This window comes from Desmodus rotundus, chromosome 2 (assembly GCF_022682495.2).
Source record: "Desmodus rotundus isolate HL8 chromosome 2, HLdesRot8A.1, whole genome shotgun sequence".
Taxonomy (NCBI): Eukaryota; Metazoa; Chordata; class Mammalia; order Chiroptera; family Phyllostomidae; genus Desmodus; species Desmodus rotundus.
Window position 1 is genome coordinate 177596625 of NC_071388.1, and position 19174 is coordinate 177615798.

At 36.8% G+C, this 19174-nt stretch overlaps 1 protein-coding gene across 2 annotated transcripts in view; it reads right to left on the reverse strand.

The window, feature by feature from the left end:
* STK17B (serine/threonine kinase 17b) overlaps nucleotides 1–17399 on the reverse strand; it is a 30141-nt gene extending 12742 nt beyond the window's left edge. Inside the window, exons 1-3 of one of the 2 annotated variants that reach the window (XM_024563786.4) lie at nucleotides 17133–17399; nucleotides 7220–7385; nucleotides 1437–1649 (exon numbers count right to left, since the gene is read on the reverse strand). In XM_024563786.4, coding sequence (XP_024419554.2) covers nucleotides 1437–1649; nucleotides 7220–7341 — 335 coding nt within the window. In that variant the 5' untranslated portion in view covers nucleotides 7342–7385; nucleotides 17133–17399. Of the gene's footprint in view, nucleotides 1–1436; nucleotides 1650–7219; nucleotides 7386–17084 lie in introns of both variants that reach the window. The other variant, XM_024563787.3, reaches the window with a different exon arrangement.
* Between the last annotated feature and the right edge of the window lie 1775 nt (nucleotides 17400–19174).

Consider the following 19174-nt stretch of genomic DNA (forward strand, 5'->3'; position numbering starts at 1 on the left):
AATCCTCACTGGAGGATACGTTTATTGACTTTAGATTTAAGAGACAAAGGAAGGGGTGGAAGAAGGAAAGGGGAGGCAGAGAGGGGGAGAGAGAGAGAGATAGCGAGAAAGAGAATGATCAGTTGCCTCCCATATGTGCCCCAACTAAGGATCAAACCTCGCAACCTAAGTATGTACCCTGACTGGGGATCAAACCTGTAAACTTTTAGTGTACAGGATGATGCTCCAACCCACTGAGCAACCCGGCCAGGGCAGTAGATAACTTTTTAAAGGTCAGCTGAAGAATGTGACAAATGTAAACACAAAAAATCATATTGGTAGTATCCTTGGCTCTCCTATAATTCTAATTTATTTTGAAGGTGCTATAATATACCTTATTTAGGACATTAGTGTTCTCAAAATGTACATAGTATTCATTCCTAAGTGTTAAACTTGTCAGTTTAATATTTTGCAAAGTAATTATTTTCATTTACTGAATATAGGCAATCAACTTTCCCAATACAGAAACAATGATTTTTTAAAATAAATATATAAACAAACCTCTTCATCCATAAGATAACTGAATACTAAAATTAGATTAATTCTCCTTTTAAACTCAAAAAAGCAGTGATACAGATTAGCTACTAAAAAGAATTACAAAGAATTATATTTATTATGCATTTTTTAAACAAATACTTATCTCTAGTTTATTATAAAGTAGATTTGTTTTATAAAAAATGATCAGAACCTAAAGCACACTAACATAAATTTAGCGGATCTCTTCAACTGTGGCAGATGTTCAAACACGTGTGTCAGACTGTCATGCAGGGCCCTATTTCAGAGTCACACAGCAACATACTGGTTAACGAACCAGTTAGCTTAACCATGCTCTTCCCCCCACCTCATGAACTTTCGAATATTTGGGTGTTTTCAACTTTTACTGATTTATGGAAAGAGATACATTTTATTCCTTATTGCTCTAATTGCTAACATGGTGTTCTGCACATCACTCCTACTAACAAGCAATGTGCTAGGCATAACTTCATGCAAGTTTACCCATCATTCTCCTTGGTTTATTTCCTGGATGTGTTTGTCAAGAAGATGGCCAGAATATGTAAATAATTTCAATTCTATTTGCCTATCAGATCATTTTCCAAAAAATCCATTGAATTTCTTCCATTAGCAATGAAAGTATACTCCTATCACCACATTCGCTAACATTTTGTTGTTAGTTTATTTTGTGCTATGTAATTAGTTTTAGTGTCTGTGGGGCTGTATATTTAGCCTTGTGAAAATATGTGAATATAAACTATGTTCCTCAAATATTTTACCACAGGCTTGTTTAGAAGTTCTTGTCATACTTTTCTCTTTCTTGTTCTTGACATTTCAAGTCATCTTATCTTACCAATTAAATAGGTACTATAAATTTGCTTAAATTTATTGAAGTGCATACTTACTATTCCAACACCAAGATGATCTCACTGGTACTTTCATAGACTTCATGAAGATTAACCACGTGGGGGCAGGGCTTTGCCAGTTCCAGCACGGCAATCTCGTGCAGGATCTCTGCCCGACAGTCCTGTCCTCTTCTCCTCTTTTTTAGAAATTTGGCAGCATACTCTTGGCCAGTAGATTTTGATATACACTGTCTAACCACAGCAAATTTTCCTCTGGGGAAAAAATACGGACAATCAATTTCAACTTTTCCATAAAGAGCAATGTTAGCATAACACAAACACAGTGATACCTCAAATTTAAAGTTAATCCTTTCAAAAAATCATGCCATGAAATTTTTCTTTCTTCTCCTAACTGCTGCATGTACTTTTATAAAATGTATAGTACTATCACATAAAAATGAAAAGAGCAAATGTAACAATAGGATAGACAGTATTATATTTGTTCTCCACTATTAATGCATTATCATTGTAGGGGAGACCTTATTTTTATGCCCATGCAATCTCTTCATTTAAATTATTGTGTTTAAGTACCACAACAATCCTATCCAGTAAGTGCTGTTCTATTTTGCGGGCCCCAGAGAGGATAGGTATCTTGGTCTATTTCCAAAGACTGTACCCGTAATAGCTTGAACTCTCTAATCAAAATAGCTTTCTTTCAAATATAAAAAATTAAGATGAACGCAAAAAATGAGTACTTGATATTTATTAGTGTAATCATTTTGCCTTTCAACACCACTTTTAATAACTTAGAAGCTTTTTATAACAATTTGTCAGTTGTATTACCAATAAATTTCTTAATATTGCTCAGCAGTTTATGAAGCCTGTAACAGAGACCAAAGATATATACGTCGTATGGAGAGTATCCAAAGACACTTCACCATCACCTAAGAAAATTAATGGTTATTAACAGCTATGTACAAACTCACCCATTACAGTCACGTATATCATTTTAGGAATAGATGTGTGTTTAGCTCTCTCCAACAGAAATGCTCAGGATTTCAGCCAAAATTTAAAGACATAGGCAAATTTGTATATTCTCAGCCTGTAGTTGCCCAAAATCTAGTTTCCCAAAGACCTAAAGCTATTTTTTGGTAATGCTATTTTAAGATACTAATAACAGCTATTAACTGCCTACCCAGAAAAATGTACACTTTCTCCTAAATAGAAAGATTTACATACAATTCCAGGGGGTTTTCAGATTTCAAAGCCCATTCATAAACCTTCTAAGCCTAAGTACAGGGAATTCAAAATTAAGAACTTCTATCCTAAGGCTCAACTTACTCTCTAGATACTAAAAAATCAAGTATAAATAAGGGATATTCAGAGAGTAACTTCTGTTCTACTACTTTAGAATATACTTCTAACATAAATATTAGGTACTTCACAAGGAAAACTTTTTAATACATTTGATATTTAAATTTGGGGTAAAATCTATTGCTTGATTGTATTTTACTTACTATTCTCAAAGACCAGGATGACAAAGATTCCTACTCTTCATTTCCCAAATTTTCTTCAAATCGGTGCCAATGAAATATACTGGAAATCAAGCTGAAAAATTACAGCTACTAATGCCAAAAAAGTGACCAAGCTATTATTTGACTCTTCTACATTTATCAAACTATATACATCAACTCAATAAAGCTGCATGTACAAACGTGACTCTTTGAAAGAACTTTTCTTTTATTATTTGATGATGTTTAAATTTAACTATACAATATTTTCTTACTGTATGCAAAAGGAATACAAATTAATGCATTTCAATTTGCACACAAAAAGTTAATCATTCCCCTAATTTTCTATTCAAAGCACTCATGTTCTAGAGATTTTATACTGAATAAACTGAGTCAGACTAAGATGAAATGAGTCATGAAAGGTCATATATGGAACTGGAGTGCCAGGAATTAAACTGTGGAATGTGAATTCCTAGCTTTCTGTTCTGAAACACTACAGAACAATTCCTTCAAGATAGTTTTTTTAAGAAGTGTAACTCACTTCTGCCAATTCTTTCTTAGATTTAGAAGCAAAAATTTGCCTAGAACAGAAAAGGAAATTGTAAGTTTTATGAAGAAATCCACTTTGTAAAACTTAAGAAACAGAAACTAGTAGGCCAAGAAAACTGTCCACCTGGTTTATAGCACCAATTCTGATAATTCAGTTCAGCTGTAATTTTATAAATTTATCTACAAGCCAGGATTTTCTCAGAAACAAAATTACATAATAACACTTTATATCTATTATTTCAGGTACTCTAAATATGCTTTCTTAAACAAGTTTAGTGCTCACTAATCCAGGGCAAAGGTGACCACATGACTAAATAATTATTTATTTGCCAATGTTCACCATTAAGTAAAAGACCCATGAAGGCAGAAACCCTGTGTGTCCTATTACAACAGTAATTATAAAATCTACACTTTGCTAACTAACACATAATAAAAACTAAAACACCTGTTGAATGAATGCAAGAGTTAAGAACTTCCTGTAATACCTTATATTGTGCTATTTTGAATCCTGTACTTAAAGCATTTATATTTTTAAAGCTTATTTGAGATTCCAATAACATTATACATATATATTCATTTATAAACTATTAAATAAGGTAATATTTATCAAATGACTTAGAAAAAATTATTTGATTTCTACTCTAAAATGCTAATTGTGGTTTAGAAGTATCAAAAATAAACTTCAATACATAATGCTTCTATATCAAATTTTATCAGAAGCATTTAAAAAAAAATATAAACCCTTAACAAATACATATAATTAATTCATACCCTAAAAAGGCAAACCTGACTAGATTTCCCAGCAGTGAAAAGGTCTAGTAGTTACCCTTCTGCATTCTAGAATAGACAATAAAATGTGAAAGGAGGGGGGAGGTAAGCCACAAAGGAAGCTGACGTTTATTTCTGCACTGGCCTCGCCCTTCTGACCACAGAAGGCCTATGAAATCTTGCCTCAGTTAGGGGAAGGGTAAAAAAAAAACTTACCCAACATGTTAAAAAAACAGGAACAATACAGAGTTTTGAGAATAGTCAAAAATGAACTGTTAGCTTTTACATGTTACTTTAGTTTGCTACAGGAAAATGAATTCTGAAACACTAACATGTTAATATTAATAAAAAGCAATTGATTTAGAAAGATAACTTGTTAGTTCACCACATGTCAGACTTATGTTTATATACTTCAAAATGTACAAGCCTCAGGAGAAACAAGGTTATGATCCTAACTTCCATTTCACAAAGGTACAGAATATTAACATTGGTAATGGCATTAAAAGAACTTAAAGCAAGTTCTTGGCAGATGAAAGGTCATGATTTCTAATTTATCAAGGTTTTCTAATTAGATATATCAATACTTACCAGATGACTCAGTAGCCCATATCAATTAAAAGAAAAATTATAGGTCTCTTTCATAAAGATATTAGCAGATGGGATATTAGAAATCTGAATTTGTTTTAATCAGATTCCAACAAGTTTTTGCTCTAAAATGTTAAAAAGTACATTGGGTTCCAGTTTATGATTTTTATGATGGCCTCTCATTTGTAAAACAATTTAGAATTATTAATATTGTCCTCTGCAAAGTTTAACTTCTCCAAAACCCTTAAAGAAAAAAAATATTTTATACTTTCTAGCTCTCATAATATCCCACATTTTACAAAGTTAATTTAATAAATGAATGTACATTTACTCATCAAAACTGCAACTTAGACAAACAGAAAAGAACACCCTTCATTGTGTGCACTGTTCGAGGCATATTCAGTTACCCGCTCAAAGCAGTTTCCAAACATTTACTGCAACAGAAAGAAAATTGTAGACATCTAGTCGGCCCTCTCATCTTAAAGGAAAGGAAATCACACAACTAAGTAGATCACATAACTTTAGGCAATTTTAGGTTCAGAGTAAAAATAGGTCAGGTGACTTCAGCTTAATCCATTTTGACAACATACTAAAGGATGCCATTTGACACATACTTGACATAGCTGATAAAAAATAAAAAAGAAAACTCCTAATGGAGTCTTATGCTATCTCAAATAAAGTTTTGTTCTACTGTGGATGGTAAGATATTGACAATACTCTGTCCATGCTGAGTCTCCTTGTTTTAAGACTAACAATGAAAAATACAGAGTGGTGCAGAAGAGGATTACTGCATCAAGGAGAGCTACCTGGAAGTCAGGCCGTAAGATGGGCATTTAAGGAAACTGGCAATGTTTAGCCATATTCAAATCTCTGAAGGATTTTCACATGGACATTATATGCAGCTACAAAAAGAGAACTATGTTTATTGGGTGGGTGTTAACAAGAGTAGAAAACAGAACTTGCTGTGGCTAATAAGTGCCCACAAAATGGAACAGACACATTCTAAGGTAGTGAGTTCCCCATCACTGAAGCATTCAAGTTGAGGCTGAATAAACAGCTTGTTAGGAAAATTATAGAATACTGTTGCTGTACTACATAGAAAATTGTGTCATAAGACCACTGACCATCGAAGTCCTTCCAACACAGATTCTATGACTATTCCATGTGAGAAACAGGTAAGTAAAAGAAAACTTATGCTTTCCTATTATAATGCAAAAAGAAATAATTATAGATTTAGAACTAAACAATTTTTAAAAATCATTCTGAAAGGTTTTAAAACTATATCTTTTAATAAACCTAAAACTGTATCTTTTGAGGACCCAAGCATTTGGCACATATGATTAAATAAATATGCCAGAAATTACGAAATGCACTTTCACATTTACTTCTTAGTCTGATAAGGTGGATATCATCCTTATTTTACAAAATAAAGATTGCATCCAAAATCTGCCAAGAACATAATTACTTTTCATAATTTAATTTTTGTTTTGATATTGAGATTTTCAAAGATAAAAATCAATCATACTATTTTACTGTACATTCATCAATACAAACACACTTAGTAAATTAGTAAACCATTTTAATATTAGCCAAACGCTTGCCTCCAGAACTAAAATCAAACTAAGGACAGAAACTGATCACTATCTTCTAACCCTTTGTTAAGTGTTTTTAATTTAAAGCTCAACAGGTGCTGAATATATAACTTAAATAACTTGGTACATCTTTTGTAACTTCCATATGGATGAAAATAGTAGCACCAAATAGTTTTATAATCTCAGATCACAACTATGCATTGAGGAATTTTCACCTTGCTTAAATCAAAACATTAATATTAGTGTAAGTATAAGTTTTACTTATAGAACATACATTCTTTGTCATACAGAATTATACAATCAAATGAGTTAATTTTTTTTGTTTAATTTAGGAAAGAAGAGGAGAATCTAACCATTTATTGTTTTTAGCCCAGCACAGTATCCTAGGGATTTTTTTATTTAACAAAAACTTATATAGCACTCTACTAAGTGCTTTGTATATATTAACTAATTTAGTCCTCACAACAACCAGTAAGATAGATATAATTATCTTCATCTCCACTTCTCCGATGAGGAAACTACAGCACCAAAGAGGTACAGTAATTTCATTGAGGTCACGGAGCTTGTGGGCAGTTCACTATGCTAAGCTGCCTCTTCCCATATACTACCTCAAAGAAAAACCCTGACCTCCTACCAGGGACTCTAAAGGTAGGTAGAATATACCATTTACCCGAATAGCTCACTAACCTTCTTGTCAGTTAAGACTAGACCTTGCATAACAGCAGAAATGATGACTTTTCTTTCTAATCATTGTTAAATAATGATTGAGTTTATATAAAACTGTGAATTTATACAAAATGTAAATTTAAACAGCATACACATCATAAAATTTCCTTACCTTCCTAGCTCGTTAGATGTCAGTGTATAAAAATTATTAAAGTTTTCCATTTTTATTGGAGTTTGAGGAGTTGTAGTTAGCAAGCCTGAAATACTTCGGCAATCAAATCTTCTCCTCGACATGTTAGATGACTTCCAGATATGCTTCTTTTGTCACTTATTTTCACCTATTTAAAAAAAAAGAGAAGATAGCAGATATAACTTAAATGTAGTTAAGAAAAAAAAAGATGTTATCTCAGTCAGACAGGATGTCCATTACATTATCAGCTCCAAATACAGCTATCAGATACAACTAAAAAGAAGATTTAAAGAGCACATTCTACCCACAAGGGAAAAGATGCACACATAAACTGCTATCACCTCTTTGGCACTTGAAAGTATTGACTTCATTCTGAATAAAGCTACTGTAAAAAACCTACTGTATTTCCTACTGTAAAATTCTTTAGAATAGTTACAATAAAAATTAAACTCTCATTCTTTAAAGTTGTATCTTTACAATTTATCATAGCAAAGTAAAGATTATTCTTTTTAAATTTAATTTCATATGGCCAAACAAATTTGGTGTGAATTCACCTTTTGTGAGTCATAATACTGACATCTGAATGACTACAAGAAATGGAATTTGTTTCACAGACTGTCTACATTTCAATACTAAGTTCAGAAACTGTCATAGGTCTTAGAGTTTCTTTCTTTTGGCAGAACCAAGCACAGAGGCTGCCATATATGAAGAGCTCTATAATTTTGTTGGATGAGTGACTGACCATACGGAAAAACTTATTCTGGAATTCTGAAATATATATATATATATATGCACACATATATACATATACATATGTGTGTATATATATATATATAATATGAAGCTCATATTTATCTCAAACTTTATGATATTTGCATGTTTTCGGTTTTAACATCAAAACTACTATTTCATATTATAATAGCAGACTATGTATTTTAAGATACTTCTCACTTTCTGCTGTGCCTGTCTAATAAATGATCCAGTATTATCCTTCTAGTGCCCCCCTTATAGTAACCCCCTAGGCTTTTGTTTTTTCTCTGCCACATTTTTGCCCTCCTTATTTCCTACTTGACATAGTGTTTACCTACCTAAATCCAAATATGACTAAATTCAACTTAGCAAATAAGCAGAGTCGACTGAGTTCAGTTCTTTTAGCTTGTTCTCTTGATTTTATTGTGAAATCAGAATTTTTTTTCCCTCTGACTCTCTTGGTCTTTGAGAATACAAAGACTTCATTAGTTTGGGGGTACATCTCTAGTAATCTACGGGTAGCAGTGTAACATTCTAAAATAACATTTGGACTGAATCACATATAGGTCTGAATCCCATTTATCCAGAATATGGGCTATGAGATCTTCACTGAATTAACTTTGGTACCGTTATGGGCTGAACTGTGCTCCCCTCAAAATTCGTATGTTGAAATCCTAACCGCCAATACCTTACAAAGTGACTATATTTGGAGATAGGGCCTTTAAAAAGGTAATTAAGATAAAAAATGAGGTGATTAGGGTGGGCCCTAATCCAACAGGACTGATGTCCTTACAAAAATAAAGGAGATCAGAACACAGAAATACACAGAAGGAAGAGCATGTGAACACAGGCAAAAGGCCAACTACACACCAAAGAGAAAGGCCTCCGGAGACACAGACCCTGCCCACACTGCTCTCAAACTACTACTCTCCAGAATTGTTGAGACAATAAATTTATGTTGCTTTACTCACACAGTCTGTAGTACTTTATTATGGCGGCCTAGTAAACTACTTTAATATAGCTTCTTCTAAAAATAAATAAATATTTCAAATAAAAATCATAATAAATGTTTGTTTTTTCAACTTTATTACTCTGCCATACTGTGTTTAAATTAAAATAACTAAGACATCACAGATTCGGTTGAAGTTGGTCCCTTCTTTTCATCCCCCATTTACATTCCCACTACCACTGCCTGGGAGGGCTCTTCACTTTCTTGTCAACATTTGCCCCATTCGAACTTTTAATTTTCGTCAGTCTAGTGTGATGAAGGTGAAATGGAATTTTGTAACTTACTTTCCAGTTCTCTGATTACGAGGGAGGAATGTTTCAATCCTGATGCCTCTAAAGTATGGAAGATAAAACAGAATCTACCTTGCAGAGCTCTAAAGATTAAAAATTAAAGGGACTCATGGACATGGACAACTGTAGGCTGACTGCCAGAGCACGGGGAGGTATAAGGCAACTAAATGGCAATGGAAAAAAATACAATAAGATCAAATAAAAATATACAGACACACACACACACACAGGAAGAAGAGATGTACCTGTATCATGGATACAAATTGAGCTACATTCCCAACATTGTTCATCAATCAGGACTTGGAAAACATGAGAACAAGAACATATCAAATTTAATCACAGAGACAGAATACAAGCTCCTGAGTCTAAGATGTTCATCTCATCTACATTCTAGAACACAGGTGGCAAACACAAGGCCCTCGGACTGAATCTCGCCCTCCACCTTGTTTTATCCAGCCTGGCACCTTGTTTCTACCTGGCAGCAGCGCCGAGCTCCTTGCCCCTAGTTAAAGAGTAGTTACATTTATACAGTCCTAAAATTACATTCAGCCCTTTGATGTGGCCCCCGGTGAACATGAGGTTGACACCCCTGTTCTAGAATCTGAGATGTTTGTACATGCTGTAATATATCAGCTACCAAGTGATCTATTCATAAGAACTCTAGTAGAACTAAGATATATTTTACAAATAAATATTTTCTGCTCTTAAGTTTCAAAAGAGTCTTTATAGGGCTCACATGTTGTCAAAAGTGTTTGTTCAATGAAGCTTTATAAAAGTGAAAAATAAAAAATAAAAAGCTGGTGGAATGAATGAACCCCAAAGTCCAACAATAGGGAAATGGTTAAATACACCTAAATAATAGGATATTAACTCAAAAATTTTGCTTTCAAAGAATCTTTTAAACTCAAATTATTAAGTGAAAAAAGAAGATAAAAAACTTTACAATATAATTTTGTGGGAAAATATAAAAGCAAATAAATAGAAGAAAAGACTGGAAAACTATGGCAAAATGTTAACAGTGGTTATTTTTGGGTAGTGTGATTATGGCAGTATTTTACTTTCCTGTGTTTGAGTTATCCACACTAAGCAATTACTACTTGATAATCAACAAAAATTAATAAATACCTTTGGATAAAAAAAGATGGATGTAAACATATATGACTGGACTCTATGCAAAAACCCATTTGCAATAGCAAAACATAACTCCATACATTAAGAGTTCACTTGGCTAGTACTTTGAGAGCCATTACTACTCAGGTTTTGGGTTGCTTTTTTTTAAAGATTTTATTTATTTACTTTCAGAGAGAGGAGAAGGGAGAGAGAGAAACACTGATGTGTGAGAGAAACATCGATTGGTTGCCTCCTGCCTGTCCCTAACTGGGGACCTGGCCTGCAACCCAGGCACGTGCCCTGACAAGGAATAGAACTGGCGACCTTTTGGTTCGTAGGCCAGCACTCAATCCACCTCGCTATACCAGCCAGGGCTACTCAGGTTTTTTTAAGGTCTCAATATTTTCACTGCATTCATATAGAGCAGATGGTGTTCATTATCCCAATAATAGGTCAGTTCTTATACAGAGACCACATAAGCAGTTAGAATAAATACTGAGCAAGAATTAATGTCTTGCTTAATCCTGCATAGAAAAAACAATTTAAGAAATTCCAAATAAATGTTATAGTTATAATTCTATATAATGAATAACAATTTGTAACCTGAAGACACATGCCTCTATTATGACTGCCACTTGTGAAAATCCACACTCATCCTGGGACCCCTCCAAAAAAAAATCCAAAATGAGATACCCAAACACACTGAATACCTATTATTTAGTTACATTATAAGGAAAAAGAACTTAGTTTTTTTTTTTAAATGACTGAAATGGATGATAATATAAATAAGGCTTTATTACTCAAGCTACTTAGCAGTATTTCCTCGTAGAGGACTTTGGCTTGTGTTTATTTTTCACCCTAACAAATTTTTCTTCACTCACATGTACTGTTGGTCATCATGGTGAATTAATATACCACATGTATTTGTGTGATAATACATGGAGCTGAAAACAGCATTGGGCAATCAGCAATTTTAAAATATATGTTAGTACAAAGATCATTATTTGAACTCTGATGCATTTTACTATGGCTCAAAATATGCTAGAACACAAGCCAGGTGTCAGACAAAACAAAAAGCACATTTCTGAAGACTGAATCTTAAACTTACCTACTTATTGCTAATATACAGTAGCTGTGTTACAAACTGTGTTAGACATCCATATAACATCCCTTAAGTGCTTTGCCTTCCATTTACTGCCCTTGAACCAGTTGCCACAGCCTAGATATTTTTCCATTTCCTCCCCTTTGGCCAATTTTGGATATAGCACAGCTGAATGTCACGTCTGTTCACCAAAACCTTCACAAACATCTGGTTGCCCTTCATATAAAATTTATAGGAGGTACACAAAGGTTATCAGTAAGCTCTCTATCTCATCTATTCTCTTTAACTCCAACAAACAATCTGCAACCTTTTCTTGTTTTCTACTCCAATGCACAGACCTATAACTGATTCGGAATAAGCAATATGTCTCACTCCACTTGAAATACATTTCACAACACTTTATTAGGCTATACTAATAAAAATATTAAGGGACTTAGTAAATTTGTTTGTATACATGTGTTTGTGTATGTGTAGGCACACAATCATAGACACATCAAGCACTAGAAACAGTAAAAGGGTAATAGAGAGCAAGATACAATTAAGCTTTCAATTACACAGTACCACTAGGAATAATGGTATCTCTAACTTATTTTCAAAGATTTTTTTCATTAACTCCCATTAACAATAATTAGAATAAGAATTCAGATATGCATCAGTGAAGAAAGGAACAGAAGGAAATGTTAGACTTGAATCTGGACCTTACTTGAAGGGAGAAAGCTAATGTGATGTGATCAAAAGTAGACAAACGATCCTTATAAATCTCTGAGTAGCTCTATTTTTAAAATATTCATCACGATTTTCATTTCATGAAAATCATGAAATGATATTTTTATAATATTTATATAAAAATACTTTTATAAAAGCAGAACGTACCCTATACAATAGTTGAAAACACCTAGAGAATTAAATTGCTTACTTTGATATCTTCCTTAGCTTCTGAGCGCTACCTACAAGCTACTAAGTCCCTGCAGCACGACACACAAAGCCCTTGCGGCCAGATGCACACCAGTTTCATTTCCTGCCACACTCACATCTCATATTTTGCCTCCACCTCTCTCTTTTACTTTCCTGCCTGAAACATCCTTTTTACCTTCCCTTAAATGGCTAACTTCTCTTATACATCCATCTCCCTTCCCCCACCCGACACTGAAAGCTTTGACTTTTTAAAAACCCACAGGTTGGGTTAAGTGCCTCTCCTTTATGCCTCAAATATCTCTTTATCTCAATATCTAAGGTGTTAGAGCCCAATTATGTTCAGTGTCTAAAGGGCAGCAACCATGTACTTTTGTGTCTAAACTCCTAACATGGTGTCTGGCACCTAGTGGGAATTTTCAAAATGTTTCATGAACTGAATTATAAGAATTAATGAAATACAGCAAGAATTTTTAAGTACACCTCATATCACCAAGAGTTGTGCAGAACTTGAGATCCATCTTGAAAGTATATATTATAACTTCAAATGCAGCTAGTATTTGGCTAAATAAGGCATATTTTAAATTGCTATTAGTGAATTTCATTTCTAAATAGGATGGCTACAAAGTATGAGAACACAGACAAAATTATTTTATCATGTATCATAATGCAATACCAATGGACCGCTTATTTTGTATTTACCTACCTTTCCAGACTAGGTGGCCACCTGTTTTTATGTAAATACCTACTTCAACTAAGGAAATCAGTATTTTAAGAGCTATCTCAACCAAGAAATTAATTCAGATATTTCCTTGTCAAGGACTAATCAATCTAGATTTTCCTGAAATAAATTTGAAAGGCAATGGAAAGCAGAGTGAGCCACAAGATTACTAGAAAACAACTCCTTTCTATTGACCTGGCCAAAAAGTTCATTTAGTTTTTTCCAAACAATGGCTCTAGTAGTGCTTAGTAGTCTTTCACTTCATTCAAAACAATTTTGTTAAGATTGTGACAGCTGTCATATCAGCGTGCATTTAAAAAAAATCAAAATCGGTGAATTTTTGTGGAGCCATTTTAATATTGAAGACAGAAATATGCAACATTGCAGCATAATATGCTTTATTATTTCAAGAAATGTTAAAATGCAACTGAAAAGCAAAAAACATTTATACAGTGTATGGAGAAGGTGCTGTGACTGATGGAACATGTCAAAAGTGATTTGCAAAATTTCTTGGTACTACTAATGTTTTGGCCAAATAATCCTTTGCTGTGGGGCTGTCTGATGCATTGGAAGCCGTTTAGCAGCATCCCTGGCCTCTCTACACACCAACAGCCAACAGCGGGAGATAGCCCACATACAAAAAATACCCGAATCAATGAAGTTATTAGTGAAAATGAAAAACACGTTTTTTATTTTATGGAGAAAACTAAACAGACTTTTTGGCCAACCCAATACATCGACATTTATAGCTACTATGTTTTCCCTAGGAAACAGAGAAATTGGAGATTTGTTTATCTAGCATCCATCAACTTTAAGTACAAACTTCCTGCTAGTGTCACAGAAGGATCCATTTTAATTAGTCATTGATTAGAAGTACATGTAATGGTGTAGACATAGGAATAACGATTTCCAATTTCAAGGAAGAGACTGTATTCCTTATATGTATTCTACTAACATATCTTTTTCAAAAAAGATTAAACAGAAGGAATAATTCAAGAATTTAATCCTTTGAAAAGCACAACAGCAAGCCAGCTAACTGACTCTAGTCCAAGCAGTCTAGCATACTCGTAAATACTACCCAAGGGCTGAAGTCCGGGTAATGACCCGGGGCCTGATTCTGTGCCAGGACAGTAAGGCCTGGTGCCATATTTTCTACCTTCAGAAGAACCAAACCCTGTAATTATGAAACACTATAGGAAGATATTGCAAAACGGAACAACAGTGGGCCAACATACACACAGTGCTTGTCAAAAAATTAAAGTTTCTGTTGAAAAATAAAGTACTATTTACTTATAGTTATCACTGAAGTACTGTTTATTCGTAACTATTCCAATGCAAAATGGAATGTGATCATTTGAGGATTAAAAATGAAATTACCACCTCACTGTTAATATAAAAATTTTTAAATGCTTAAAGTATAACTGCGCCCTCTTTTGGGGAAGAAGTTGCAAAGAGTCAGGGGTGCACCAAAATATGTTGCATATATATACTAAAAGAAATTGACCAATTTAGATGTTGAATTTCAACATCTAAAAGGTTAAATGTACTTGGGACTAAAAAGAGGATAAATAAATGAAGGAAATAAAAGTTTTTAACAAAGCATGCCTTGAAAATTACATTTATCACAACATATTTAGATAAAAATGTGCTTGTAACTTAATTTATAAGTAAATTTGTTAATTAAAATATTCAAAGAAATATGCTTTGATTATAGTCTATCATGGTTTATAAACCACTTAAAAATGAATCATTGAATTTTTGTCATCAGTATTTTGGAAAACTAAAGCAACTAAAACATTTAAAGTTCTCCAAGTAGAAAGGAAGTACGTAAGTGACTGTTAATGTTTCTGACACAACCAATACCTGCAGGATGCAAAAGAATTCTTTAAAAAAATTAGAAGAATCAACCAAAATCCTTTAAAAGCAGATATTCTAAAAGTACCATTGTTAGCTGTCAATTTTATATACAGGAAACATGCTCTACAATATATGTACAATTTTAAGACAATTCAATGATTAAGTGAAAGTGTTAGCAATGGATTTCCTTGATTCCTGGGTTTTAAATTTGGGCTCTAGATTAAATGAGGAAAATTTTGATTAGAAAATTCTCTTATAATTATCAAACAGCTCTGAAACAGCTTTTAAAATGTTTAAATGTTTACTTAACAGTAAAGCATGTTAGTGCAAGCTTAAAAATAAAATTGTTTGATTAGAAACAACCATAAAAAATGCCTGCACCTTCTTCAGACTTGTTATCAGTCAAGTGTCAATTTTCTTGAAAAACTGACTGTATCTTAAACAAATTGTAATTCACTATTCAATGAACTCAAGAGAAACGGCAACCATTCCGCCTGCAAACATTGAGAAACAAACAAAAAGAAAGGCCTTCAAACACTACACAAGTTTTACTTTTAAAACTCAAATATATTGCCACGTATTTCACTTTAATTTCAGATCCATAATTTAGAAAAATAATCTAAAATGTATACGTTTCTCAAAAATAAAGCAGCAACTTATAGTAACTCCAATTATTAAAATATTAGAAATACTTTTAAAATTTAGCATCTGCTCAGAAGAGGATAAAGGGGGAAGAGAGGGGTCTTAAAATTAGGGCACTGTCTATGGACCTGCTTTTTCAAAAATACACAATTCTATGTGGTTTAATATTTATAAAACAAACATTTTAGAAGTGGTTGAAAACTACACTACTTCTGGACAGATCACTATGAAACTATAAAATGGGGTATCAGTGAGAAAGTAGATTATCATCTTTTCTTTTGATAAAATCGTGCTCCTGGTTGCAATGCCGTCACTCGTCCAGTCATCTCCGTCCACCACGCTGTCTCGACGCACACATTCTCAACCACTTCAGAGCTTAAGGAGGCCACAGTATATTAACCCTCGCTGCAGGTTCAGCAAATCACTGGTACCAAAGATGTAAACACGTACGTTGGCAAAGTAACCAGTGAATGCGATATACACAGACGTAAAGCTGACATTTCATCACATGGATCGATTTTTTAAATGTCTTTTTTTTCTTAATTTCATTTTGCAAATCGATGTCGGAGTGCCTCAAGTCTCATCCGTAGTGCCCCCCCCAAAAAATCGGAGAAAGAACTAATATCATCTACTAGCTACCATAAGGTCTCTTTCAACTTTGTCTCTCTCTCTCTCTCTCTAAGGGAACTCAAATGAACTTTTCCCTGCACTAAGAGAGCTGGATAAATGTCAAAATCGTAGCCATCATGTGGATATAGATTACAGAGTTTGAGTATAGGTCATGGACCCTTAAATTTGAGCATAGGTCCTGTACATAGTGTCAAAATACAATCAGATCGAGGAAAATCACTAAAACAACAGCAATTTGTCTTTCCTATTCACTGACTTTAAAAACTGTTCAGACGCAGTAACTCAAAATGCCCCACAAGATGAGCACAAACTTTCTCTAGATTAAAGGCAGCTGTGAGCAGGACATGTCCACGAGTCCAAATGCGAACACGTCCTGTGCCCACACCACAGCTGTGAACTAGGGAGGGACACGAAGAACCACGTCGACGCGACGTGGAAGGAACGCGCAGAAGCCGGTCGCGAAGGGGGCCCCCACGGGACGCGACACGGGGAGAGCCCAGGCCGGCCGGGAGACGGCGCGCACGCGAGACACACGCAAGGACGAGCTCGCAGGCTGAGAAAGAGCTACGGGAAGACTACAGACCGTCCCCCGCGCCGAACCCGAGGGAACCAGGGAAGCAGGACGGGGCGACGGGCCCGAGCAGTCGAGCCACCTGAGGAGCTGCGAGTCCGAAGCCATCTCCGCCAGGCCGGAGGGTCGCAAGGTACTACGGATTCGCCCACACCGCCCAGATCCCTCCTCGGGACTCCTCCCACCCTTTGGGTCTCGGTACGGAAGGGAGAGGGGCTGGTTCAGGGGAATGAACTCGCCGCCCCAAGCCTACCCGCCAATCCCAGCAGGACCGCGGACGCGCGAGAAGGAAGACACTGACCGCTCCGGCTGCAGCAAGTTCTTGCGGAGTTGGCCCCTCCAAGGGGGCTCCCGTCCCGCTCCACGCCGGTGGCCACGATAGGACTCGTCCTCCAGCTCTAGCCGGGTGGGGCCGCGGGTAGCTCCGAGCGTGGTAGGACCCACTTTTATTCTTCCGCGCAACGGCCGACAGTTGTGACCTGACTCGTGAGGTGGCTCCCGGCGGCCGCAGCAGCGACGTGAGCCGAGCTTACAGTTGAGGTTTGAAAACTGCAGCCGCGTTGCGGGGCAGTGCTGGGTGCTAGATCCCACCCCCTCCGTCAGGAGAGCCAATCCGAGCGCGGGTGGAGGGCGGGGCTGTCACGTGACATGAGGGCGGGGCGCCGGCCGGCGGCTCGTGCTGCGGGGCGGGGCCCCAGCGGTGAGAGGGTGTGGCGCGCTCCAGGCCAGCCGGAGGCTGGGCGGAGCTACTGCAGGTGGGGCGCTGAGGTAATTGCTACCAGCGAGGGGTGGGGCGGGCGCTGCTGAGGCCGCGTGCCGGACTGTAACACGAACTGGCTGCACCACTCCCCGCTTTCAGAGTGGTCAGTCCACAAGGTGTGGGTCTGTGCAGACTGGGGAGAGGGAAGAAGCAAAAGCGGTCTCAGCTGCTTCCCATTCATTCCCAAAGCTCCGTTCCGACTAGAGACCTGTTATTTTTGACTCTTCCGAGTCACATTCCTGATGAGCAGAATCTACCCGCAAGTGGGGAGCCCAACTTGCTACCACCTGGCGAGCATCGACGTCGCTCCAGCGAACTGGGTCTTTCTGAGGCATGGCTGAAGGCAGTATAGGAACAGTCCCAATAGGATGAATTGCTGATTTTGCGTGTAGGGAGCTAACGGAAAAGACGGAAGCCCACAGGAGAATGAAAAGGTGGAAAGGTCTGTGTAAGACACAATTGAGCTTTTATCTTGTTCCGTATAAACTAGGATTGGTTGCAGAGCATATTTAAAATAATCGCAGAAGACTATTGGGAAAATGCCTTAGGAGGGAATTGCTCTCTTCCAGAAGACTCCGACACTCAACATTTCCTTGTTCTATCCCAAAAAGCCAAGCAAATCCCCATTAGGCCGTCCGTTTGCTCTTCCACACTGTATTTTCCCCAAGACTACGCGTAAAATGCCCGGAGTCACCGGGTGACGTCTGCTGGCTCTCACGCCGCTCAGCGCCGTTGGGCGTGTCTATTCCCTCAGCTTGGTCACTTGAGAACGGCGCCCCCGTCTACCCAGTTGCTTGTGGCTAACTATTGGAGTGAAAAGAGAAGCCTAAAGTTAAGATGGAAACCGGAAAAACAACAACAAAAACAACCACATCCTTAGATGGACTTTGCAGTTACCGTTATCTAAAGGTCCACAAACCAGAGTCTGTCCCAGGAGCGGCATCCCAGAGGCCTCAGCACCGGCCCTGGGAACGGTGACCGCTCGGGGTCACAGGGCCGCGTTGGGGTGGTGGTTTTGTGTTGCGTGTGCCTTAACTGTGGACCTCCTCGATGACGACGCCGGTCAATCGCCAGCTCTGAGCAATCTCTGCACAGTCAGCCCTCCTCTCTGTCATTTTCCCGGTCCCACATCACTTCACATTTCTCCATCGCTGCTGTAAACCAACCCTTCTTGGGGTCACAAGCCCGCCACTCTCCCCAGTCACCTTCCAGGGGGCTGTTCATGTCTTTTCCTGCCTCTGCCTTGGCTGCAGCTTTTCACCATCCTCCTCAGCAGCACCTGTCCATCAATTTTCAACTTTAAGAAGTTTCCACCATCCAGAAATCAGAAATCTTCGCTGTTTTCTACTTTCCACTCCCAGCCTGATCACCTCTTTGCCCTATGTTCATAGGTGCAGAGCTTGCACTGGCTGCACGAGCTGCTCTTATGCCCATAAATAGATTGTTAGCCCTTGTACCTGAGGTCAGATTCACCAGCTAGGATTTAGCACACTATCCGGAGGACACTCAACTACACTTGCTTAGGCTCAGACACTGTAATTCAAGTAACAGGGAATTAATTCCTGGTGCTAGGGAGCAGACTG